This window comes from Megascapheus bottae, chromosome 3, assembly GCF_031878675.1.
Source record: "Megascapheus bottae isolate mThoBot1 chromosome 3, mThoBot2.hap1, whole genome shotgun sequence".
NCBI classification, from domain to species: Eukaryota; Metazoa; Chordata; class Mammalia; order Rodentia; family Geomyidae; genus Megascapheus; species Megascapheus bottae.
The window spans coordinates 54,607,950-54,633,848 of record NC_143511.1 but is presented as its reverse complement, the minus strand read 5'-3'; the positions used below and the strand labels follow the sequence as shown (position 1 = coordinate 54,633,848).

General features: G+C 38.0%; 1 protein-coding gene across 2 annotated transcripts; it reads left to right on the top strand.

Annotated features, from left to right (window-relative positions):
* Window positions 1–25,592, top strand: C9orf72 (C9orf72-SMCR8 complex subunit). 2 transcript variants are annotated; one of them, XM_090330080.1, is made up of 12 exons: window positions 25–57; window positions 6,194–6,244; window positions 7,137–7,634; window positions 9,169–9,228; window positions 12,886–12,981; window positions 13,782–13,846; window positions 16,816–16,888; window positions 18,554–18,670; window positions 20,283–20,518; window positions 21,992–22,049; window positions 23,535–23,644; window positions 23,769–25,592. In XM_090330080.1, exons 3-12 carry the CDS (start codon window positions 7,191–7,193, stop codon window positions 23,953–23,955), a joined length of 1,446 nt encoding a protein of 481 aa, XP_090186206.1. In that variant the 5' UTR covers window positions 25–57; window positions 6,194–6,244; window positions 7,137–7,190; the 3' UTR covers window positions 23,956–25,592. The 2 variants fall into 2 exon arrangements, with proteins under 2 accessions (XP_090186205.1, XP_090186206.1); XM_090330079.1 differs by lacking the exon at window positions 6,194–6,244 and having other exon boundaries at window positions 1–57.
* The last annotated feature ends 307 nt before the right edge of the window (window positions 25,593–25,899 follow it).

Sequence of the window (25,899 nt, the reverse complement as noted above, 5' to 3'; positions counted from 1 at the left end):
GCGGCGGTGGCGGCGGCGGCGGCGGAGGTGGCACAAGCTCCAGCGCCGGCGGTGTGGGTGAGTCCGGGGGAGCTGAGCGGGCGGGCGGCCGTTTGGGGGTCAGCTCGGCAAGGCGACGCCGGGGTGACAGCGGGGTTTCTCCTCGGAACCTGACTGCTTATCCCTCTCCTCTATGACCGCCGTCGGGCTTTCCAGCCTCAGAGAGTGGTGGAGTGGAGTGTATCTGGGCCCGGGCTTCCCAGCTTGTGTGGCTCAGACCCTGGATGGGGACCGGGCCTCGGATCCGCCTATCTCCCTCATGGCCCGAGGCCCTTCGGGAGGCCTGCCCACTTCCCCACTGCCTCCGGGGCTGATGACCATGGAGCCCCGAGGGGCCTGGCTGGGGCTCCGAGGGGCCTGGCTGGGGCTGGATGTGCTGGGCTGCGAGTCCTGGTCCCCACCCGGGAGGGGACATGGCAGATGGGATGCGATGTGGATCTCCGTGCCCACGGGAGCGGGCGTAGAAGTTTGTGAGGCTTGCTGACATCTGGTAACTCGTGTGCCCCCGTGCTGGGCGCGGGTCCTCTTCGTTCCGAGGCTCTGAAGCTGGTTGCTCCACAGCCCTGAGGTTGCACACACTGATTAAAGGAAGTGACCGTGGCGAGTTCTGCATCATCGGGTTGATGGTAATCAGTTGCAGAAGTGCACTGATTACCTCTGTGTTCGCGTGTTCTCTGGACGTGGCGAATTACACCAAGATTTGTATTCAGAAAGGAGAGAGAGAGGGATTGAGAGATTGAGGCGGGGGTGGGGGGTGGGGGGGTGGAAGCATGTATTTGCCAGGGAAGAATGACTGTGCCCTTCCACACCTGGAGATGATTAGGATCTGGTAGAGCAGCAGTCCGGTTTATGGCAGGTGAGTAAATTCCTATTCATCCTGTTCCCCTTTGTCAACACTGATGCGAAGAGAAGATTCTCAGTCTTATTAAGGACTGGAAATAGTAACAGGACCTTTCGCCAACTTTGGAAAACTATCACGTTAAGAGCATCTCAGACTATAATATATGGGATACTAGAATGAGAATGATGGAAATATGTTGTCTCCCCCTCAGATAATAAAGCCTTTTAGTACCTCGACATTCTATGGAACCCTATAAGTTCCATGCTTTTCTTTGACATATGTATCTGCGATAGTTTATAAATTAGGCGCAATAAGAGATTAACAATTGCCGGGGAGGCCGGGAGTTTGGCCTAGTGGTTAAAGTGCTTGCCTAGCATTCATGAAGACCCGGGTTCGATTCCTTGGTACCACATACATAGAAAAAAGCCGGAAGTGGTGCTGTGGCTCAAGTGGTAGAGCTCCAGCCTTGAGAAAGCCCAAGGATAGTGCTTAGGCCCTGAGTTCAAGCCTCAGGACTGGCAAAAAAAAAAAAATCCTGAGCTCTAGTGGCTCACACAAGTAATCCTAGCTACTCAGGAAGCTGAGATCTGAAGACCACAGTAAGAAGCCTGCCTAGGCGGAAAAGGCAGTGAGACTCTTATCACCAATTAACTGCCAAAAAGCCATAAATGGAGCTGTGACTTAGGTATAGAACCACTATCCTTGTGCAAAAATGCTCTGTGTCTGTGCTCAGGCCCTGAGTTCAAGCCACATAGCTGGCACTGAAACAGGGGAGGAAGGGGAGGGGGGAGAGATTAACAACAGTAACTAGTAATTGAACAAGTATAACAAAAAGGGGGTAATAGAAGGTCTGTGAATGTGACCTCTCAAAGTTCTCTTCCTATGTTCTTCTAATTTGTTAAATAAAAATAAGTCACTCGAACACAAGCACTTTTATATCTGTGGAGAGGTATCTAGTCTTGTAGAGGACTCCTGAGCCATTAAAGGGTGGGTTGCATATCTAGCATAAATACTGTGGACAGAAGGAAGATTCACATTCATGAAGCCGTCAGCCAGAGACTTCATGACACTACTCAGAAGAGTGTGTTATTGAAACTTGAGGAACTATTTTCTTCTGGAAATTTAATTGCCTATTTTGGGATAAGGATTGATCACAGGTTTCAGAAACCCAAGGAAGGAAAGCAGGATAAGAGAGGACGACAATATGATGATATTTACAGGCACTGTTAACCAGCACCTCCACTAAGCCCTGCCACGCAGGAAAACCCCTCATCAGCTACAAACTGCCTCAAGATGACTGTGCTTTTTTCATATATGAAACAGAAATGAGAGAAATTATAAACTACAGTTTAGATTGTACATTGAACCAACAATTTTTTTGCTCCAGGAAATAATTATATGTAACTTAAAAAGTGATTTTTTAAAAAAAAAAATCTCTTTATTTGGCTATGTTGGCAGTCCAGTATTTGCTTTCAGAGAAACATGTTTAAAAAAACAAAAAAAGGGAAGTAACAATGAATTCTCCCTTTCAATTCTACCTTTGAGCGAAACTGAGTCAATTCCAAGGGAGTGGTGGTGAGGAATTTGGATCCATGACAAATGGCCCTGTGGTGAATGTAACATCTTTAAATCTTGCCTAATTTTGAATATTTTAAGTGCTACAAAGAGTCTGATGTTACAGTTCATGCTCCTTATAACCTTACAGTGGTCCTGAGTAGCTCTTGTTCTAGAAGCTGAGATGATTTAGGGCCAGCCCCAAACAATGGTAAAATTCCGAATTACACCAGCAGCAGACCAGTCAACTTTCTAAATACTAATCAGGAAAGAGGTGGCTGGTTTTTAGTTTATCAGATGTTTAAAGAAAAGTTCAAATATCAATCTGCTAACAGTTCTAACAGATGCTAATTAATGTAATGATATATCCCATATGTTGGATTCTTTCTAGAAAGTGTATTCGTTCTAGAAAGTAGACCCTTATGGAACCTATGCTTTGTTAACGAGTAGCATGCCATCATTTATCTCAGGTCAGATCCTGGCAGAGTGTTCTGTGGCTAATGTCTGAGTACCTTCTTGAGTAGCTAATATATGTACACATATTATGTATACTATATATATATATGATATACAGTAAAAGTCTTGGTTTTTTAGCTTTTTTTAGGGCCATTATACCATCATCCCTCATTCTCCAGTTTTACTTTCTGCTGTTTATGAATTTGGATGTTCCTTGCCAGAGATGGCAACACCAAGTGTTAGTAAAATTATTTTTTTACAACTTTCCTGATCCTACTGTGACATTTCATTTCTTAGGTTATAGCCCCCTCACACAACCAAGCTTTCAGTAACTTGCATTCAACCATACCATACACATTACATATTAATCAATATATAAGTTTCTAAAATTGTATAACATTCTGAATTAGCAGGATGGACTTCTGCACCCTTTTACTCTGTCCTACCCATGGCATGACTCACCTCTTTGTCCAGTTACATGTGTCTACAGTATCTGCACTACACAGTCGGTCTGCTAGTCACTTTGTAACCATTGCAACAGCCAAGTTCACTATCATGATGTTGCAGTACTTGTCCCAAATGTCCCTTCTTTTACTTAATGGCCCCAAAGCACATTGGTGGTTATGGCGGTAATTTGGATATGCCAAAGAGATGCCATAAAGTGCTTCCTATAAGTAAAAAGATGAAAGACTTCCTTAAAAAGAAGCTGGGAACTAGTGAGTCATACCTGTAATCATAGCCACTCCAGAGGGTGAAATTTGAGGATCTCAGTTCAAAGCCAGCCTAGGCAGAAAAGTCTGTGAGACTCTTATCTCCAGATAACCACAAAAGCCAGAAGTGGAGCTGTGGTTCAAGTGGTAGAGTGCTAACCTTGAGTACATTAAAAAAAAAAAAATAGGGCCCGGAGTTTGGCCTAGTGGTTAAAGTGCTTGCCTAGCATGCACAAAGACCCAGGTTCGATTCCTTGGTACCACATACATAGAAAAAAGCCGGAAGTGGTGCTGAGGCTCAAGTGGTAGAGCTCTAGCCTTGAGAGAGTCCAAGGACAGCGCTCAGGCCCTGAGCTCAAGCCCAGGACTGGCAAAAAAAAAAAAAAATACACTTAGGTCACTAAGATCTACAGACTCAGGAATGTTCAGTCAGAAAAAATGCAAATCTTACTAGAGAAGCTACAAAAACCATTTAATGCAGAAGGATTTTGAGTACATGTAAGAACATTGAACGTCACTGGGAAGTTGAACAAATGAGGAATTGGAAGCAATTGGTAATCTCCAGAGAAAGAGGAACAAGACACTGAAAAATAATCAGCCACATGGATACTGACAAAATTTGATATGCTCAGACATTCAAGGGAAAAGTTAATCGAATATATACCTAAGCATAATAATAATTGAATATATGCCATAGCATTAAGGTCACCAATGGATTATAACCTCTGTAGCAATACTTTGCAGAGGTCAAAAGAGAAATCACATCTACTTACAGTGTTCTTCCAAAATATTATGGCAAAAAAAAAAACCCAAAACAAAAAAGAACTCAAGTGTTGAATCTCCTCAACCATCAACCTCATCTGCTCCTAACATGTAATCACCAACATCCTCACAGCTCAGAGGACCAGATGATCCTGAATGATGTATCAGAAGATCGGTGGAGGCTATGAGCGTAGCCTAGTAGGAGAGTGCTCACCTCAGATGCACAGAGCCCTGGGTTCAATTCCTCAGTACCACATACAGAGAAAATGCTGGAAGTGGCTCTGTGGCTCAAGTGGTAGAGCACTAGCCTTGAGCAAAAAGGTGTCCAAGGACAGTGTCCAGGCCTTGAATTCAAGCTCCATAACTGGAAAAAAAGAAGAAGAAGAAGAAGAAGAAGAAGAAGGTTAGAAGTACCCTGTAGCTAAGTTACAGTGCATGAGTCACTTCCCCCCTTCATCTCATCATGTAGACGTGCGTCGTCTCCCGGCAACACAGAGAGAAAGAGTCGAGTTTAGTAAAGTAAGATACTGTGAGAGACCACATGCACATACCTTGTCATGGTTCTGTTTGTTATTTGTTACAATTGTTCATTTCTCACAGTGCCTAATTTGTAAGATAGACTTTATCATAGGTATTGATTTAAAGGAAAAAGTAGCATCCATGGTTAAATACTATCTTCAGGATGTGGGGAATCGTGTGTGGTGCCCCCAAGACTAAAAACAGCAACTGTATTTCTTTTGGTAGTATTTAAAACTAAAAAATCCAACATAATTTTTATTTTGGGGTTGCTTTCTAATTATACTAAGAGGGAAACCAACTGTAATTAGTGGTCTATAATAGCTTAATTTTCACAACAAGATAAAAAAGTTGAACCATAATTCAATCAGATCTTCTAGAGCTCTGTTCTGGTTTAGGAAGCACTTATTTTTCCATGCAGTGGTGAGATATTTGAATTGTGTTGCTGGCTTTATGACTATATACCTTTTATTTAAAAAAGTAAAAGCAAGATGTTTATAATTTATAATTTCCTATTTGTGTGCTTAACCTTGCACTTCTGTGTTTTTTCAATTGTATCCAAGACAGTGGATGTTTTAAACAAACTGTACAACTTAGATCCATTGTGGACTCTTGAGACTCTTAAACTGACATAGGAAGCAAATATCTAAATAAACTTCTGAAGTTAGAAATACGCCTTTAAAAACTATCTTTGTTTTAAATTATTTTTGCATGTACTTATGGTTAAGTGCTTCATGGGCATTCATCTAAGGCTCTAAAAATAAAGTCACTGCTTTTTATTAGACACTGAAGTCTCCTGACAAGGTGTAGAGAATATTTTTTTAAGTAATATATTTTACATTGATACAGATTTGTGGTAAATCAAATGGTAGTTCTCAAAGCAATCGTACAGGTAATGATAGATATAGTTCACCTGTTAGCTGACTTCATTTCTAATAAATTCCACAATGTCAAACTTAAATTATTTTGAGGCTTTTCATTTTATACTTTCAATGTACTATTTACAACCATTTATACTAATTACATAGACTTAATCTTTTCAGTGACATATACGGTATCACTGATATACTAAGATGTACAAGTTGAACCCTTGGTTCTAACTTAGGTGTGAAATTATTTGCTCATCCTTGTGCCCATTTTCAGGGTAAGGTATGGGCAGAGTTCATCCATTGTTTCTGTTCTCTACATGTTCTAAATAACTGAAGTTTTTTTTTTTATTCTAGCCACTTGGTATACAAAACTCTCTTCACAATGATAGCATGCCACCTTGTTTTCTTGACTTATAACTATGTTTGTCTTTCTCTTCATATTTCAGTGTCATCTTCACATCAGTATATTAGTGTCCTGATACCTAAAGTTCATTGAGGTAATAGGACTGGGTTTGATTTTTTTTTTACATACTTATTCATTTTATTATTTCATAGGTGATCTTTTACAGGAGAAAGTTCATGTATAATTGTTTTGCAGCAGCATAACACATCAGTATTAGAGGCAAGAGGACTTTGCTCATTGTTTGATATGGCTCCAGTCTTGAGTTTGAGTTTTGATTATTTATTTTTCCTTTCAGCATATTTAAGTGACTTCTGCCATTGGTTCTTGAATTACCTTTCTAGAAATACCTTAACAAAGCACCTTAAACTAGATGGCTTAAGACAGCAGCAGTTTATTTTTTTCTCGGTTCCAGAAGCCAGAAGTCCAATATTAAGGTGCCATTGACGGAAGCATGGTCTTCAGAATGCTTCATAGAGCCTCCTTCCATGTCGCTTCCACTTCTGGTGATTGTGGTCACCAGGAATCTTCACATTCCTCCACTTCTGGTTGCATCATTCCTGCCCTTAGGCTTCACATGGCTGTCTTCCCTCTGTGCCTACATAGCTCCAGATCCTACCCTCCCTCTCTCCTCCACCCCCTCTTCTTGTAAGCACACTAGTAGGGCTCCACGTTAACTTGATTACACACATTTCTAAATATATCATGGTCACACCTACACAAGGTCACAATTTGAACAGATCTTTTTTGGGGGAAATAGAGTTCAGTCCACAACGAGTGTCACAATCTTCCTGTTTTGCTTACTCTTTAGTTACAATGATATAGGGACCAAATACCAGCCACGCTAGAATTTAAAATACAATTAGATGTTTGGGAACAAGGAGGCTTTATTCTAAGAGTGTATGTATGTAACACTTTTCTAAATTATTCAGGGTTTGGATGTAGATCTTTAAAATTGCTCAACCTAATAGTTGTTGTTATTTTAACAGTCTTGCTTAGATATCACTGGAGCATATAGATGATGTGAGAGCTGGGATGCCGTGATGTCGACTCTCTGCCCACCTCCATCTCCAGCTGTTGCCAAGACAGAGATTGCTTTGAGTGGTGAATCACCTTTATTAGCAGCCACCTTTGCTTACTGGGACAATATACTTGGTCCTAGAGTAAGGCACATTTGGGCTCCAAAGACAGAACAAGTACTTCTCAGCGATGGAGAAATAACTTTTCTTGCCAACCACACCCTGAATGGAGAAATTCTTCGCAATGCAGAAAGTGGGGCTATAGATGTCAAATTTTTTGTCTTGTCTGAAAAAGGAGTAATCATTGTTTCATTAATCTTTGATGGAAACTGGAATGGAGATCGGAGTACATATGGGCTATCAATTATACTTCCACAGACAGAACTTAGTTTCTACCTCCCACTTCACAGAGTGTGTGTTGATAGATTAACACATATTATTCGGAAAGGAAGAATATGGATGCATAAGGTGAGTAGTGTTTGAGCTTATTTTAAGCATGCTGACATGGTCACTGAAATTGTCTAATATATTTATATCTAATTTTTAGAATTATCTTTATTTAGCATCAACCATATTATTTTATATATATATATATATATATATATATATAAAATCAGTCATTGATTGATTAGCAGTCATTGGTCATTTCACAACAATCACTGTTGTTTATTTGGTGACTGCCCTGTTAAAGACTATAGATCTGGTCTGTAATCTTCACATTTAGGAAGCCATTCTCTCCTACAGTCACTTTGCAGACATCTTGGAATCCAGGAAGGGTAGGACCATCTGACAGCAACCAGTGACCATTACTGTAACTAGACACTATCTAAGCAGTCATGAGATAGGGGACTGTCTGACTAGGTGACACCACCTTTGACCCCCTCTGAAGTTGCCTGTGACTTGGGACTTAACAACTATTGATAGCTTCTTACCCTTCCCCTATAACTCCCTATTTAACCTAAGATGAATGTCTGTACCTCCAGTCATAGCTGAAGGTGTATGGAAGTGTTCTCTTCCCCTGCTGCCATTTAATAAATCCATAGCTCTAGGTTATGAACTGAAAGCTATAGCTTAGAAAAAGTAAGAAATTTAAAATATGGATTTACCTTAGAACCTTTGGTTTTAAAACCTTATAATTTTCTTTTATTTGCATGACTGTGTTTCACTTACTATGTGTGTATAATAATTCAAAAATAAATGAACCATAGTGACTACTTGGCTGACATGTATTATTAATACATTTGTATGTATAATAATTCAAAATAGTTGTTTCTTAAACTATCAGCCAAGTAGTCCTTCCTCCCTTTAATGTTAGTAACTAAGTTCCAAATTTGAAAAGTGATGATTTCTAGGAGATATTGCTTTTAATTTCACAAGTCAAGTTGAAGATACTTTTACTATTTTTCACTAAATCATAGTTTATTGTATCATGCTGTTTATACTTTAGTATAGTTTTGACATGTCTGAACAGATTCAATTCTTATAACTGTCTGGTTTAATATCAACCTAAAAGTCCTTTAACGACTCCTAGTTTTGAGGGAAAGTAGTTTCCTTTAATAGATTAAATTGTTAATCTGCTTTCAGGTTTGCTTCCTTATTTTTCAGCTGTTTATGAAATTCATTTAGAATGAGCAAGCTTCACATCCTCATATTCAGCTGGATCTTTTTAATTTGAAAAGTTTGTCCTTTCCCTCTCTTTTTTGTCTTTTTTTTCCCTTTCCCTTTCTGAAACTGCAGATGTTACATTGACTACATTCAGCTAAATTAGTTATTTTTATTCACCGAAGAATAAAGACGCTTTTGATTTTATTTTTATTGTCTATGGGAGTGTTGTTTTGTTGGTTTTTGTTTACTGCCTCCTTATGCTATTTTCTCCTGAAGTAGAAAGTAATTTTCCTATGAAATTATACAAGAACATATCTGCAGTGAAAAATGGACAAGTATCAAAAAATTTTAAAGTAAGATTTTTTTTATTATTGTTGTTTTTGGTTTTTTTGCTTAGGAAAGGCAAGAAAATGTTCAGAAGATTGTCTTAGAAGGTACAGAGAGAATGGAAGATCAGGTAACATTCAGTTTGCATACTGTTAAAATTATGAAATACCATTCTCCCACAGCCTAAGTCTCTGTAAGGCTTTATTAAAGGACTTAAAGACATTTGTTTGACAGGGTGAGCCTGAAAAATGACACTGTCCTTGTGGAGGTGTAAAGAATAAACTCTATGAAAATGTCTTTTTTAATTTAATTTTATTGTAAAGGTGATGTACAGAATTGTTCTTTATAATCTAAAGAAGTAACCTTGATGATTTATGTTAAATGACTTAACATTTAACATATTAAAATTTTAACAAATTATTATTTTGTTCTTTTTTTCTGTTTGCACAGAAGTTCTGGGCCTGGGCACTGTCCCTGAGCTCTTTAGCTCAAAGCTACCTCCCTAACCCTTAAGCCTCAGCCCCACTTCCCATTTTCTGGAGGTTAATTGGAGATAAGAGGCTCTCATTCTTCAGTGCCTGGGCTGGCTTTGAACCATGATCCTCAGATCTCAGCCTCCTGAGTAGCAAGGATTACAGGCGTGAGCCACTGCGCCCAACTAAAAACTCATTTCTGCCTGAGAAACTGTTTCTACCTAAGGAGCTTATACAGAAGGAAAATTAGTGTATTCCTAAGGTGTTTTATCTGAGGGTGAAAAGCCATGGCTTTGAATGACCTTGGTGAACAGACAGCAAAGTTCAAGAAGCATGATACCAAGGGAATAGCTGTAGTAGCTAATAAATTCAGACTATTATAGGACCAAGAAATTACCCTAGAGAGAAATCTCCACTGGAGAAATGGTTCTTGACATTACCTCTCATTGCCCCTGCACATTATACCCCTTCGTTTGTCACTGATCTGCCTTGTAAAGAATTATTATTTTTATTTATTTATTTATTTTGTTGGTCTATGGGCTTGAACTCTGGGCCTGTACTCAGTCCCTGGGCATTTTTGCTCAAGACTATAGTACTTATTCTCCATAACATGACCAAAAGGGAAGGATGCCAAAAAAGAAAACAAAAAACTAAAAATATGGGGTCATCAATAAGGAAATATATAAAGTCCTAAAAAAGGGGGGGGGGGGCAGGAGCATGGCCTAGTGATACAGTGCCTAGCATGCACGAAGCCCTGGGTTTGATTCCTCAGTACCACATACACAGAAAAAAACAGAAGTGGCACTGTGGCTCAAGTGGTAGAGGACTAGCCTTGAGAAAGCCCAAGGATAGTTCCCAGGCTGTGAGTTCAAGCCCAAGACTAGCAAATAAAAGAGGGGGGAGAGAGTTTGGCCTAGTGGTAAGAGTATTTGCCTAGCATGTACAAAGACCCGGGTCCTATGCCTCAATACTACATACATAGAAAAAGCCAGAAATGGTGCTGTGGCTCAAGTGGCAGAGGGCTGGCCTAGAGAAAGGAAAAGGACAGTGCTCAAGCCCTGAATTCAAGCTCAGCCAGAACTGGCAAAGCAAAACAAAACACAAAGGTTTATATATCATATGTACCATAGTGTAATGACTAAAACCATGAACCTGTACTTGCTAGGTTGGATTCTGCCTGTTTCTCTAAAGGATCTCCTTTAAAATGTTATCCTCTTGTCTCAGGAGGATTGACAAACTGGAGACTTTAACTGGAAAACATTGTCCTTATGAAAACTTCAAGTTTAGAGAAATACAAAGAAAAGAAACCTGGGGGATTTTCCTGTACCTCCTTTTCAATGCTCAGCTGGTAGTAGCTTTGTTCCTGAGCATCAGTGAGGCTGTTCCTTTACTTACAGGAATAACTGTCTGAGATTTCATGTCAAAATATACCATATATGTGCCTAGTTCTAGGAGAGGGAAAGAGAGTTTCCCAAAGTTATCCTTTATGAAAAGGACGCATTGCCTTATAATTGAGTCCTTACATACCTTGTGTTTTGCATGTCCAACAGCTTTACTTGTAACAATAAAGACTGCTTTAAGAATGATATAGTAATCTGAAATAACTTGAGTGCTAGTTTAGCATGCTGTCATCTGATAAAATCCTTTAACAAAGAAATGAAACACAAATTCAGTCATTTTTCTCATTGGATTGCATGTGTTAATTGTAATTTTATTTTAAAAATTCAAAAATTTGGAGAGCAAAAGCAATGAGTTTGATTAATTCTATAGGTTACTATATGATGGATCTTAAAGTTAAAATTACTTAATGTAGAGATTTATGGTCTAAAATGAAATTTAAATTCATAAGCAGCTTCCATGTAAGGGATTCTGTAATTATATATATATTATATATAATTTAATTATATAATATATAATATATAAATATACTATATTGTGTATAATATATGTTATATATGTGGTGTGTGTGGGTGTGTGTGTATGTTTTTGGTTTTTGGGGGGGGTTTTGTCTGTCATGGGGCTTGGATTCTGGGCTTGGGTGCTGTCCCTGAGATCTTTAGCTCAATGATACTGCCCTACTCCTTGAGCCACAGTGCCACTTCCAGTTTTCTGGTGGTTAATTGGAGCTCAGGGTCTCATGGATTTTCATGCCCAGGTTGATTTTGAACCTTGATCCTCAGACTTCAGCCTAGGTGTGAGCCACCTCACCCAGCTGTGTATGTGTATTTTTTAGGATTGTAGGGATGATAGAGGTTCTAATTTGAAGATATGTATAACAATTTGAATAAAACGATTTCACAGTTATGTTAGTGGGAAAAATTGCTAAGCAGATAACAGATTTTAAAATATGTTTAGCTAAAAGCTGATAGATACTTGGCAGTTATACCTACATCTCTAGAAGTCATATAATAAAAGTTCACAGATTTTTGGGGGATGACTGTGCATGAATAAGGTGACAACCAGATTTCTGACACGTTTGTGCTATTAACTTGATTCCACACATGCAGATTTAAAACTGCATTTAAATATGTAATAAACAATGATGGAAATATAATAAATAGTAATACTGTTTTGAAAGCTCTCTAAAGGAAATGCTCCTGTTTTTTCAATGCTTAAAATATGTACGATAATTTTGATCTACATTTCAGTAGAATATATATTTTGAATGTGGAGGCTGCATGTTGATTGAAACTCGGCGATAAAAATTTCAGTCTCTTTATGCTTGACCTTTCTCATTTTTAAACAGTAAATTTAATAATGACCTCTAAGAAAAGCTTTATAACTAATTCAGAGGAGATCCTTTCTAAATTTGGTATGATGATGTATTGTTACATGTAGTAGCAAATGATAAGCCAATGATTCTGTGCTGTCTAAAGGAAATATTCATGAGATAACAAAAATGAATTTATTTTATTAGTATATATTTTTGGTGTGTATGCCTGTAGACCTTGGCACTGTCCCTGAGCACTTTTTGCTCAAGACTGATGCTTGAACCTCAGCTCCACTTCCAGGTTTATTTTGCTAGTTAATTGGAGATATATGTCTCCTAGACATTCTTCCCCAGGCTGCTTTGAACTGAGATCCACAGATCTTGGTCCCTGAGTAGCTAGAATTATAGCTGAAACTGAAAAGAAATTTAAGTCCCATGAAAATTCTTTAGAAATATTTCAAATAGTAGACTTGTTTGGAGCTGTTTTTGAATAAGTTAGCAAGGATGTTCATCGATGGGTATTATTCCTTGCTTGTTCTTTTCTGTTTTTCATTGCCCAGCTTATCCCATGTTATTTTTATCACTATTTTACTTCTGTGTGCAGGGTCAGAGTATTATTCCCATGCTTACCGGGGAGGTCATTCCTGTAATGGAACTGCTCTCATCTATGAAATCACACAGTGTTCCTGAAGAAATAGATGTAAGTCCTACAGGATAAACGGATCATCGGTTCACTTGAATTATTCTACTGTGATTCAGTGAGCAATGTCCTAATTTCAGTAGTAGACATTTTTCCCAGAATACCATGCATATGAAGTATTAGGGACAAAGAAGTAAGCATGTAAAAATCCTGAATTTCTGACCCAACAGTCTCCCTACATCCTGTTCCCACCCCAGTGTCATCCCCTGTGGTAGTTTTAGAACCCAAATCCTTGACCTGGGTAGGTAACTGCTCTACTTCTGAGCTGCAAACAAGCCTTCGGATCCTTAATTTAATTTAAGAAAATTAAAATTTGTCTATTTCATCATTTTTATGTTTCCTAAAAGAGGGAAAAATTCCATTTCTTATAATAACTTGGCATATAATACAATACTTTTTGAAACAAAACATTGCAAATTAGTACCTTCTGTGAAAAATTACTTAACATTCACTAATTTACTTTTCCTTAATAAACTTTGAGGACATTTTAAATCATATATTACGCATGTTTATAGATACCTTTAGGAAACTCTCTTTACTGCTGACTCTGTCATTAATGATTGCACAGATGCTGGCAGTTCAGAAGGGGAAGTTGTAAAAATTGTTACTCAACCTGCCCGACCAGCTTTTCCATTTGTTCTTCTGAGACGTTGTGGCCTTGCACACAGATTGTTTTATGGGTTTTCAAGATGCTCAGAAATGAGAGCAGTGGATTATATTGAATCTACACTTCATAAAAAAAATGTTAGAAGTGTTCTCTCCATACTGTGTGATTGTCAGACTAATTTTCCCCTTTTTAGATAGCAGATACCGTGCTCAATGATGACGATATTGGTGACAGTTGTCATGAAGGTTTTCTCCTCAAGTAAGAATTTTCTTTGTTTTTGTAAATGCTGGATAAGAAAGATACCACTCTGTGCTCACTCATGACAAGATCAAGAAGGGAGAAAATAATAGAATACATACTCAGATTATTCTAGGGATAACAGTGTCTATTTATATGTATTATTTTTTCCACTCTATGTCTATGATAGACATGATATCACTTTTTTTTTCTTTTGTTGCTCATGGGGCGTGAACTCAAGTCCTGGGTTCTGTCCCTGAGCTCTTTTTACTCAAAGCTAACACTGCCATTTTGAACCACAGGGCTACTTGTCTGATGATTAATTGGAGGTAAGAGTCTCATGGACTTTCCAGCCTCCCTTGCTTTGAGATCACTGTAGCTAGGAATGCAGGCATGAGCCACCAGAGCCTGACTGATAACCCTTCTTTTATAAGCTAAATCTCCATAGTGCTGCCGCAAGAAATCTTGGTCCTTTGTTTGGTCCCCCCTCCCCACACTTCATTTTTCCTTAAAAATAGCTTTCAAATTAAGTTGGACTATAGATGAGTTTAAACTTGAAGTACACATAAAATTCTGAATTTTTTTAGCAAAATTGTTGCCTGTTTTTTGTAGGGTTTTTTGTTTTGTTTTGTTTTGTTTTGTTTTGGTGGGTCATGGGGCTTGAACTCTGGGCACTGTCCCTAAGCTCTTCAGCTCAAGGCTACTGCTCTATCCCTGGGCCTGGGCGTTGTCCCTGAGCTCTTCAGCTCAAGGCTACCACTCTATGTAGGGTTTTTGTTTTTTTTTTTTAACCTGTCTCGGGGCTTGAACTCAGGGCCTGAGCACTGTTCTTGGGCTTTCTCAAGGCTAGACTCTACCACTTGAACCACAGCACCACTTCCAGCTTTTTCTATGTATATGGTACCGAAGAATCAAACCTGGGTCTTCATGCATGCTAGGCAAGCACTCTACCACTAGGCCAAACTCCCAGCACTATAGGGTTTTTTTGTTGTTGTTGTTTGTTTGTTTTTGCCTATCCTGGAGCTTAAACACTGAGCCTGGGTACTATCCCTGAGCTTCTTTTTCTCATGGTTAGCATACTCTTATCACAGCACCACTTTGGAGGTTAGAATGTCTTGGACTTTCCTACCCTGGCTGGCTTCAAACCACAATCCTCAGATCCCTAGCCTCCCTGGTAGCTGGGATTATAGGTGTGAGCCACCTGTGTCTGGCTTGTCTGTTTTTCCCTGTGCTCAGTAGATGAAACCTAGGGCATCTTATCTTCTCTCTGTATTTAGGCCTGGAAAGAGGAACTGTCAATAACCATACTGATTTTTTGTTTTCCCAGCACCATGGGGTTTAGTATTCAATCAAGTAAAGTGCCGGGAGTTTGGCCTAGTTGCTTAGCATGCACGAAGACCTGAGTTTGATTCCTCGGTACATAGAAAAAAGCCAGAAGTGGTGCTGAGGCTCAAGTGGTAGAGCTATAGCCTTGAGAAAGCCCAAGGACAGTGCTCATGCCCTGAGCTCAAGCCCAAGACTGGCAAAAAACCCAAGAAAAACAAAACAAAGCCTGTGAAGCATAAGTTAGGCTGGCTGCCAGAAGATTCATTGCCTTCATTTCCACATGTGTAAAATGGGAATGCTAACCCTTTGCTGCTTGTGAAGCCCAGGTGATAGAGTGTTTAACTGGCAAGCAAGATAGTATCACAGAAAGAAAAATGTAAAATAAGAAATAATAAAAGTACCTACTTTGGGCTGGGAGTTTGGCCCAGTGGTAGGGTGCTTGCCTAGCAGGCACAAAGACCCGGGTTCAATTCCTCGATACCACATACATAGAAAAAAGCCAAAAGTGGTGCTGAGGCTCAAATGGTAGAGCTCTAGCCTTGAGAAAGTCCAAGGACAGTGCTCAGGCCCTGAGCCCAAGCCCAGGACTGGCAAAAAAAAAAAAAAAAAAGTACCTACTTTATAAAATTGTCAAAGCACTGAGTGAGTGTTGTAAATCACATAAAAAAAGCACTTTAGAATAGTATCTGGCACATAAAATCAGCGGCCAATAGCTAAAGTTTTCTATGGCTTCCTAAAAAAATGACAACAGGGGCCGGGAGTTTGGCCTAGTGGTTAAAGTGCTTGCCTGGCATGCACGAAGACCCAGGTTCGATTCCTTGGTACCACATACTTAGAAAAAAAAGCCAGAAGTGGTGCTGAGGCTTAAGTGGTAGAGCTCTAGCCTTGAGAAAAATCCAAGGACAGTGCTCAGGCCCTGAGCTCAAGCCCAGGACTGGCAAAAAAAAAATGACAATAATAGCTATCAAATTATGTGTTAGTCCCTAACACTAAGTGCTGCATCTACATTCTGTTTTTTACGTTATTATTATTATTATTGTATTTTATTGTCGGGCTAATGTATAGAGGGGTTATTTGTCCTGTAGTCAAAGCATAAACTCAAAGTCTTGTACTTACCCTACACTTCCTGCTCAGGCTACTCTACCACTCAAACCACATCAGTTACGTATATGTATTCTTGCATTCTATTTTAGTGTTTCTTTACAGTTGCAAGTTATCACAAACTCTTGTTTTTAAAATGAGAAATGAAATGATAGGTGTTTACTTTTATGTCGGCATTGGTTCCCTTGAGGCTCATTAAGGTATGTCAGAGGAATACAATGTTCAACCCAAATGGTCTCAGTGGCTTGAATCAGAGCACTTTAGTCCTGAGTTTACTACTGTTGGGAATTCAGACATTATTTTTAATCCTACTTGACTTTCAGTACTTAACCTCTCTGTATCTCAGATTCTTCTGCCATAAAATGATGATATTTTACTGAGTAAATCTCTGTGAAAAGCCCCAAGGAAATGCAGTTAATACAAATAAACGGTAGCATTATACTTAAGAGTTGTAATATATAGCATGTAAAACAGTTCTGAATCATGTGAGGCTCACTTAGCTCTTTATGTTTGCAAAGTTGATTTACAGCCAGTGTTTTCCATCTGTTTCCTTTAACTTACAGTGCCATCAGCTCCCACCTGCAGACCTGTGGCTGCTCTATTGTAGTAGGTAGCAGTGCAGAGAAAGTTAATAAGGTAATTCATAGAAGAATTCCAAATGGGATCTCACTTATATTACTACCAACTTATCATGAGTTTGAAATAAGCTGTTAAATAAGAATTCAGGTATTATTTACATTTTGGTAGCTTACAAATATCAGGCTTAATGGTACATAAATAATTTTGCGAACATTTGTATATTAGTTATGTTTAATGTACGTTAAGTAAATTCTAAAGCATTTATCTTAATAATTACAAAGATAGTCATATGCTTTAAAACTAGCCTAAGAAATGTTATTTCATCATCATCTTGATTTTGTTCATCATGTTGGATTTTCTCTTACTCTAACCCTTTTAAGGAACTGTTGCTCCTGAGTGGTGGGTAGAGATACCCTTTGTCCATATTGTTCTGACACCTTCTTTCAGGGCCCCATGGGCTAATAAAGGATTCGTGAACTGTTGGTTTCAAGCATTCGACAGTAACTAGGGATTTTGTGCTTTGACAGTTATTTAGAAGGAATCCAGTGATAAGACATGTCTATATCAAATGAAACAGGCCTCATTTTTTTTAAAAAAAAAAAAAAAAGCTTTACATGGGTCTATGTTGTACATGATTACTTGCTTTCCAACAAGATTCATTATTTTTTTTTTCTGTATGTGGTACTGAGGAATCAAACCCGGTCTTCCTGCATGCTAGGCAAGCACTCTACCACTAGGCCAAACTCCCGGCCCCAAGATTCATTATTTTTAAGATACTCTGTGTATTCACAGGAAATACAGTTTGCCAAAATTATATTTCTCATATAACTATCTACCACAGATTAGTGTATCTCTGTCATCACAGTGCATCTAGAGACTAGTGTTTTTATTTATTATTGCTATGTATACCAAAAAGATGGCTTTACTCCCCAAACTTTAGGATACATTTGACTATCTTCTCAGTCTTCTGTATGAAGGAAGAAACCTCCATTACACATTGCTGTCATCCAACATCCTGTTAGCTTCATTAGCTTTCCCTTTGTTAAGAGAAAACTCGGCAACACTTTAGTTAAAAGCCACTGCTTTAAAATAAGAACTCTGGATATATTCTGAATTCGCCTAGTTATATGTCTGTTCATTTTTCTTAGTAGTACTCTAGGACAAATCCTGTGAGAATCACCAATGGCTTGCTTATTGAGTCAGCTTGGATAAAACTTTCCGTTGCAAGGAAGTCATGATAAATGGTCACTTCTTGATATTCATTAAAATAAGATACATGTAGAAAAAAGGACTGCAATAGAAGTAGTAATGCTACCTAATTTAATTACATTTTGTTTTCTTCAAAGTTGTATGCTTGTTTGAAAAATAGTTGTTGCTGAGTATAGATACAGTCAATTATTGTATTCAGTTATACTCCTTACTGATATGGTTAAATAAGTTTGAAAAATGCTGTATGTCATTCACCAGAGGAATCATAATATGTATTCAAATATCACAAGTCTCACAGCACTATGCATTTAGTTTTGAAGTATTACCTAAACCTCCTTGGTCACAAGAATTTTAAGCAATAAGAATTATGTCCCATGAACTATTCCAGATAACTAAGGCATGCTTATTACTCGGAGTATATTTGACACTAACAAAAATTTCTGAATCTCTTTTATATGTAAACCAGTGGTCTTTTTCTTTCATATTTTAATGCTCAAACCCTTTCTTTTATAGATAGTGAGAACATTATGCCTTTTTCTGACACCAGCAGAGAGGAAATGCTCCAGATTATGTGAAGCAGAATCATCATTTAAATATGAGTCAGGGCTCTTTGTACAAGGCCTGCTAAAGGTATACTCTCCATTTAGCACAAGCAAAACTAAATTGCAAAAAGTATACATACTTATATACTAATTTATATATTTTATGTTTATTTTATTTTTTATTATTTTTATTTTTATTTTGCTGGTCCAGGAGCTTGAACTCAGGGCCAAGGTGTTCAGGGCTAGTGCTCTACCACTTCAGCCACAGCACCACTTCTGGCTTTTTCTCAGTAGGTTATTAGTGTCTCATGGCATTTCTTGCCTAGAATTGCTTTAAACTGCAATGCTCAGATCTCAGCCAGTGGAGTGGCAAGGATTACATGAGTGAACCACTGATACTCAGCTACAAAAATTATTTGAAAATTTGAGATTTTCTCTAAAAATATTTCATAAATATTACCTTTTAATTCATCTCATGTTTACATGCCCAGAAATTGACTTCCTTTACATACTTTTGAGCAGAGTATATGTCTTCAAATTTATACATGAGTGAAACACCATTACATATCTTTTGTTTTTAACATGGTTCCTTGATTGTGTGTTTGTGTGTGTGTGTGTGAGTGTATCTGTGTGAGTATTGGGGCTTGAACTCCTCAGGACCTAAACATAGTCCTTTAACCCTTTTCTGCGCAAGGCTGGTGCTTTCCAGTTGAACCATAACTCAGCTCCACTTCTAACCTTTCACTGGTTAATTGGAGATTAATAAGTATGAGCCACTACCACCACTTGGCTCCATATTTAAAAAACAAAACAAAACTGAGCTAGGCATTACACCTGTATTACTAACTACTAGGAGGCTGTGATCTGAGGATAACTCCCAACACCAAGTCTTCTAGACTTCACCTCCAATTAACTAGCAATAATGCAGGACTTGGAAAAGTGGCTCACGTGACCGAGTACCAGCCATAAATGAAAATGTTAACAAGACTGCAAGGTCCCAAGTATAAGCCCTGGTACCAGCAATCATATATATATATATATATATATATATATATATATATATATATATATATATGGAGAGAGAGAGAGAGGTGGGGGGAGAGGTGGGGAGGATGTATGTGTGTATCCTTGATTTAGATATCTTTCAAATAGAAATTTCTCCAAAGTGGAATATAGTTATATATTCTACATGTTCTATCTTGAAAATTTATGCAATATATTCTAAGCCTTTTTCAGTATCAACAGACCTTAGTGACTTTGTTTTTAACCACTGAGCAGTTAAGAAACCTGTTTTACTTATATAATCACTCCTTTTTGGAAGCTTAAGTTGTTTCTGACATTTTGATGTTAAAAACAAATGCTGCTATGAACACTGTTGTCACTAAGGTTGGCACAGGATCATGTTAAATTTCTTAGAATAAGCTCAAAGTTCTTTGTTGTTGTTATTTGGCTTTCTTTTGGGATCAGGGCCTCCCAGTTGAGCCAACACTGAGGCCTTTTTGTTTCTATTTTGTTTATGATGGGATCTCAGTAATTTTGCCCAGGTTGGCCTTGAGCTCACAGTCATCCTACTTCCAGAGTAGCTAGCATTTCAGACATTGCAGACGTCTGGCCCTATGCCTGGCTAGAGCCAGTTTCATCATTTTTTTTTTAAAGTGGTTTATCTCACCTGACAATATGTTTTCCCTTGGTTTTGACAGGATTCCACTGGCAGCTTTGTTCTCCCCTTCCGACAAGTCATGTATGCCCCCTATCCCACCACACACATCGACGTGGATGTCAATACTGTCAGGCAGATGCCACCCTGTCACGAGCATATCTTTAATCAGCGTAGGTATATGAGATCAGAGCTGACAGCATTCTGGAGAGCCACTTCAGAAGAGGATGTAGCTCAGGACACCATCATCTACACAGATGACAGCTTCACTCCTGACTTGTATGTATAATGCTCTATGCTTTCTTATCACCAGTAAAGAAGCCTTTTGACCTTGACCCAGAAGCATTGTGACCTTAGCAATTTATACAACTTCTTAATGATGGCAGTTATGGATAAAAGCAAAACAAGCCAGGCACCGGTGGCGCACACCTGTAATTCTAGCTTCTCAGGAGGCTGAGATCTGAGTGCTTCAGTTCAAAGCAAATCCAGGCAGAAAAGTCCCTATGAGACTCATCTCCAATTAGCCACTCAAAATCTGGAAGTTGTACCGTGGTTCAAGTGGTAGAGTACTAGTCTTGGGCACAAAGCGTCTCGGACAGCACCCAGGCCCTTAGTTCAAACCCACAACTGACCAAAAAAAAATGCAAAACAAGGAAGTAATACTATGACTCAAGTGGTAAAGCGGTATCCTTGAGCTGAAGGACTCAGGAACAGCACCTGGGCTCTGAGTTCAAGCCCTAGAACTGACAGAAAAGAAAAAAACTTATTTTGTTTTTATCCGTGAAAGGTTTTATTTATTTATTTTTGCCAGTTCTGGGCTTGAACTCACGGCCTGAGCACTGTCCTTGGACTTTCTCAAGGCTAGAACTCTTGAGCCCTCAGCACCACTTCAGCTTTTTTCTATGTGTGTGGTACCAAGGAATTGAACCAGGGTCTTCATGCATACTAGGCAAGCCTTCTACCACTAGGCCAAACTCCCAGCCCCAGAACAAGTTATTTTTAAAAGGAAATAGAATACTACCATAATGAAAATATATTTACCTATTTTTCTTAAATGTTGGGGTTTTTTAAAAAATATTTTTATATTTCCCTTAGGTTATCTAAGACTAGCCCTTAAAATAAGTATTCAACCTTTTATTTAAAAAATGTTTTTTGAGATACTGGTAATCTCTAAGTGCTGGGGTTAATAGTTTGGGATTTTGGTAGTATTATTAGTATATTTATTTTTGCAGCAGATATTTTGTTTTGATGTGACTTGGTTTTGTCTCGAGATGGCAGATTTGAGAGTTATATTTATTAATTGTCTAAAAAATATTAAACAATATGTTGGTGTCGAGGATTGGACCAAGCACTTCATGCATGCTAAGTATGTAGTCTACTACTGATTTATATCCTCAGTAATCTCTGAATACATACATCTATATTCTTTTTTTTTTTTTTTTTTTTTTTTGCCAGTCCTGGGCTTAAGCTCAGGGCCTGAGCACTGTCCTTAGACTTTCTCAAGGCTAGAGCTCTACCACTTGAGCCTCAGCACCATTTTTGGCTTTTTTTTTTCTATGTGTGTGGTACCGAGGAATCGAACCCGGGTATTCGTGCATGCTAGGCAAGCACGCTACCACTAGGCCAAACTCCCGGCCCCATACGTCTATATTCTTATAGATATGTTTATAAGAATTCAACTTACTGTTGTGGCAGCTTGTAAAAAGGAAAGGTAATCATTTCAACATTTGGGCCTTTGTCTTTTCTTCATAGGAATATTTTTCAAGATGTTCTGCACAGAGACACTTTAGTAAAAGCCTTCTTGGATCAGGTAAACATGAAATCAGATATTGTCATATTGTCAGAGTAAACAAACAATATGGTTTCTTTTCTTTTTTTTTTTTTTTTTTTGCCAGTCCTAAGGCTTGAACTCAGAGCCTGAGCACTGTCTTGTCCTTGGGCTTTCTCAAGGCTTGAGCTCTACCACTTGAGCCAGAGCACCACTTCTTTTGACTTTTTCTATGTATGTGATACCAAGAAATCGAACCTGAGTCTTTGTGTGCATGCTAGGCAAGCACTCTACCACTAGCTCAGATTCCCAGCCAATATGGTTTCTTTTAAAACATGTCCGATAGGGCCTGTAGTATATAGACAAAATGTTATGGGATTAAGTCCTTATCTTTAGAAAATGCCTGTGGCTTATCTAAAGTCTCAATTTTTTTCTTTTGAATTATTAATGATGAGTAATCAATATATTTGTCAGTAAAAAAAATCATAATTTTCCATTTCATATGACTGGTTTTTTTTTCTTTTTTTCTTTTTTCATATATTTTTTATTGTAATTAATAGAAGGGTTACATGATATTCGCCAGATAGATGGTACATTAATTCCCATACATTGATACCCTTTGACATGTCTTGGTCCCCATTTCCCTCCCCTCCACCTCCACCCCTCATCTTGTTTTCCCCCGTTCCCTATCCAATTTCAAATAAGCTAATACAAATATATCCGATATATCAGGTAACAAAGTGAGATAGTGTAACAGTATGAGATAACCAAGGAGCAGCAAAAGTGATGAGAGATAACATAGTACCTTAAGAACAACAATCATTCATTATATGGCTTATGTTTACATCATATTTTAAATGACAAGTTTAACTCAAGCACTACCTAATGACTCAGTGGTTATTATTTTAAAGAGAGGCAGAGGATTATCTGTCTTGGGTAAAAAATGTTTTTAAAATTTAGTGTGACAACAGTGGCTCACACTTTTAATCCTAGCTACTCAGGAGACTGAGCTCTCAGAATCATTATTCAAAGCCACCTGAGGCCGAAAAGTCTGTGAGACCACTTGTCTCCAGTCACCACCAAAAAGCTGGAAGTGGAGCGGTGACTCACTTACTAGAGCACTAGCCTCAAAGGCTGTCCTCTATGTTAACTAGAAATATTGGATCTCAGTTTATATGGCCTGTGACATATTTTACATAATTGAAGGATAATTCATGGTCTTGTAATGCAGTTTCTCAAGCTGAAATAAAATTCTTCCCACTCGCTACCTTTTTCCTAAGCACACAACATGAAGTATCTGATATATAAGATAAGCACTGGCATACTTTTGTGGTGAATGAAAGCTTCTCATCCATCTGCAAAGATAAAATAGAAAGCTTCAAAGATTGTAAGCCCATTGCTGCCACCATCGTGCTTTCGGGGGCGTCAGTGTAGCATTGCTCTCTGCCAGGTGCTCCAAGTCCTATCCGGGACTCTGTAGGTAGACCGCAAGAAAGCTATGTACTGAAATTGGTCCTCTTCCTGCAGGTATTTCATTTGAAACCCGGCTTATCTCTGAGAAGTACTTTCCTTGCACAGTTTCTGCTTGTGCTTCACAGGAAAGCCTTGACACTAATAAAATACATAGAAGATGATACGTGAGTAAAACTTCCAAACAGAACACAACTTTGTACGTTTTGCATTTGTGTTTGCATTTGTGGGCATTTCCTACATCATAACATTTGGTTTTCTTTCTTCTCTCTCATTTTTTCTTATTTGTAGTCAGAAAGGGAAAAAGCCTTTTAAATCTCTTCGCAACCTGAAGATAGACCTTGATTTAACAGCAGAGGGCGATCTTAACATAATAATGGCACTAGCTGAGAAAATTAAACCAGGCCTCCACTGTTTTATCTTCGGAAGACCTTTCTACACCAGTGTCCAAGAACGAGATGTTCTAATGACTTTTTAAGTGTGTGAATTACTAAGTGTATTTCATCACAATCATGATTGCTGGTAAAGTAGCTCGGTGGGGCAGGGAACCTGGTTTTCCCGGGTCATTGCTGAGTCCTACTCAGCAACTACAGTGAGTCAGTTACACTACAGTCGGTTATCACAGGGTCTGGAAGGGATGTCAGGTACATCATCACATTGAATGTCTCTTTTCTTAGATGTATTCTCTTGGGGACTTATGTTTACAATTATAATACACAGTATTGCTGTCAGAGTTATAACAATAGAATATACACTTGACCACAACCACTGTTTTCTGTTTTTTTGGATGTTGTTTTTTTTTTTAAATATATTATTCCTGGTTTACATATATCACAATAAAACCTGAGTTAGCTTTACAGATATAATACTAGTTGACTGGTGTTCTTTTATGTATAGTGTTACTGTAATACTTTTCAATCAGTGGAAAATGAGAGCATTTAAATTTTTCATCCTGCAGAGAGTAAGTTAATTTGAATGCATGTTAAGTTTTAGGAAGAAATAGTAATCAAGAAGATTGTTTTTAATTAAAATTGTTAGACCCTACTTTATTAACTTAGCCATTAAGATTGTAGCTGTGTAGAAATGTTAAATTATTGTGTGTAATCCCTGACTAGGCTGAACCACAGTCTGTAGTTTGTGTTTATTATTGCTGTTGTTACTATCCTATATAGTTGAGCTCTATCCAAAAAGATACAAGAAAATAAAGTTTGTTTACTAGCTGTTACCTACACCTAAAGCTGAAATTCATTTTCATTATTTTTGAGCCAAACTGTAATGTGCCTTTTACCCCCTTGGAAAATATAATTTCTTGGAAGAAGTTTAGATTCCACTGGAAAGTCTTCTCCATCTGTTCTCTTCCATCATCCACCATGTACACGATCAGTAGTCCTTATAACTATGAGATTATAAAATGCATTAGAGAATATATTAACTACTAAGATCTTTTTTCAAGTTTCCTAGCTTTTCTCTCTCATTGTTCTGTCCATATTTTTAAGTGATTGCCATGTTGCCTGCATCACATAAGAACAGCAGTAGAACCTTTTATTGGAGTGCTGTTTTCTAGGTGCTATTTTGGCAGAACTATTTTATTCTGTTTATTTTGTTTCTTTCATGTGTTTGGACCATTTTGCTGGCCATAAAATAACTGACATTTTTATGCTGCAGCAACGTTTGGTATAGGAATATACACAAACACAAATGTTTTTATTGAAAATTGCGAAAGTAAAAAGGGAAAAGATAATAAAGGGATGAAATCATAGAGAGCTTTTGTCCTCCTCTAAGTAAAATACCATAATATATTCTTAAAGATCCACTAGCTTTCATATCACGAATCAGAAAGCTCTATATACCCTAATGTTTAGGCACACCCTCAACAGGATGCTGACATGCAGGTCAGTCATGAACAATGTGCAGATCCCACATTCAATGCTTTTTACACAACAGATTCATAGTTAAGTGCTGACTGATTAGTTTCTCTGCCTGGTTTGTTGCATTGTTGTATAGAATGTAAGTTGTACAGTGAAATAAGTTATTAAGGCATGTATAATATTGTTAATATTTTTTCTTCTAGATGGAGAATTTTAAATAAAATACCTTTGAAATTTGTGTTTTACAGTTATTTGTTTGGAAAAATATTGCTGTCATATTTGAAGACTGACTAACACGCTGTTGCTCATCATGTTGGCTCTAATAGATATGAACTATTTTTAAATTAATTTTGTTGAGAAAATATATTTAAACTTCCTGTATGATTCTGGAATCATAAATTTCATTTTTTTCTTCTAAGATTATATTTTGATTTTTCAGATGCCAAACTTGAATAAATTCCTTTTTTTGCACTCCTAGGTGATCCAACCGAAGGCTGGTACATGATAAGCAAGGGCTCTGCCACTGAACCACATTCACAATCACTGGATATTTT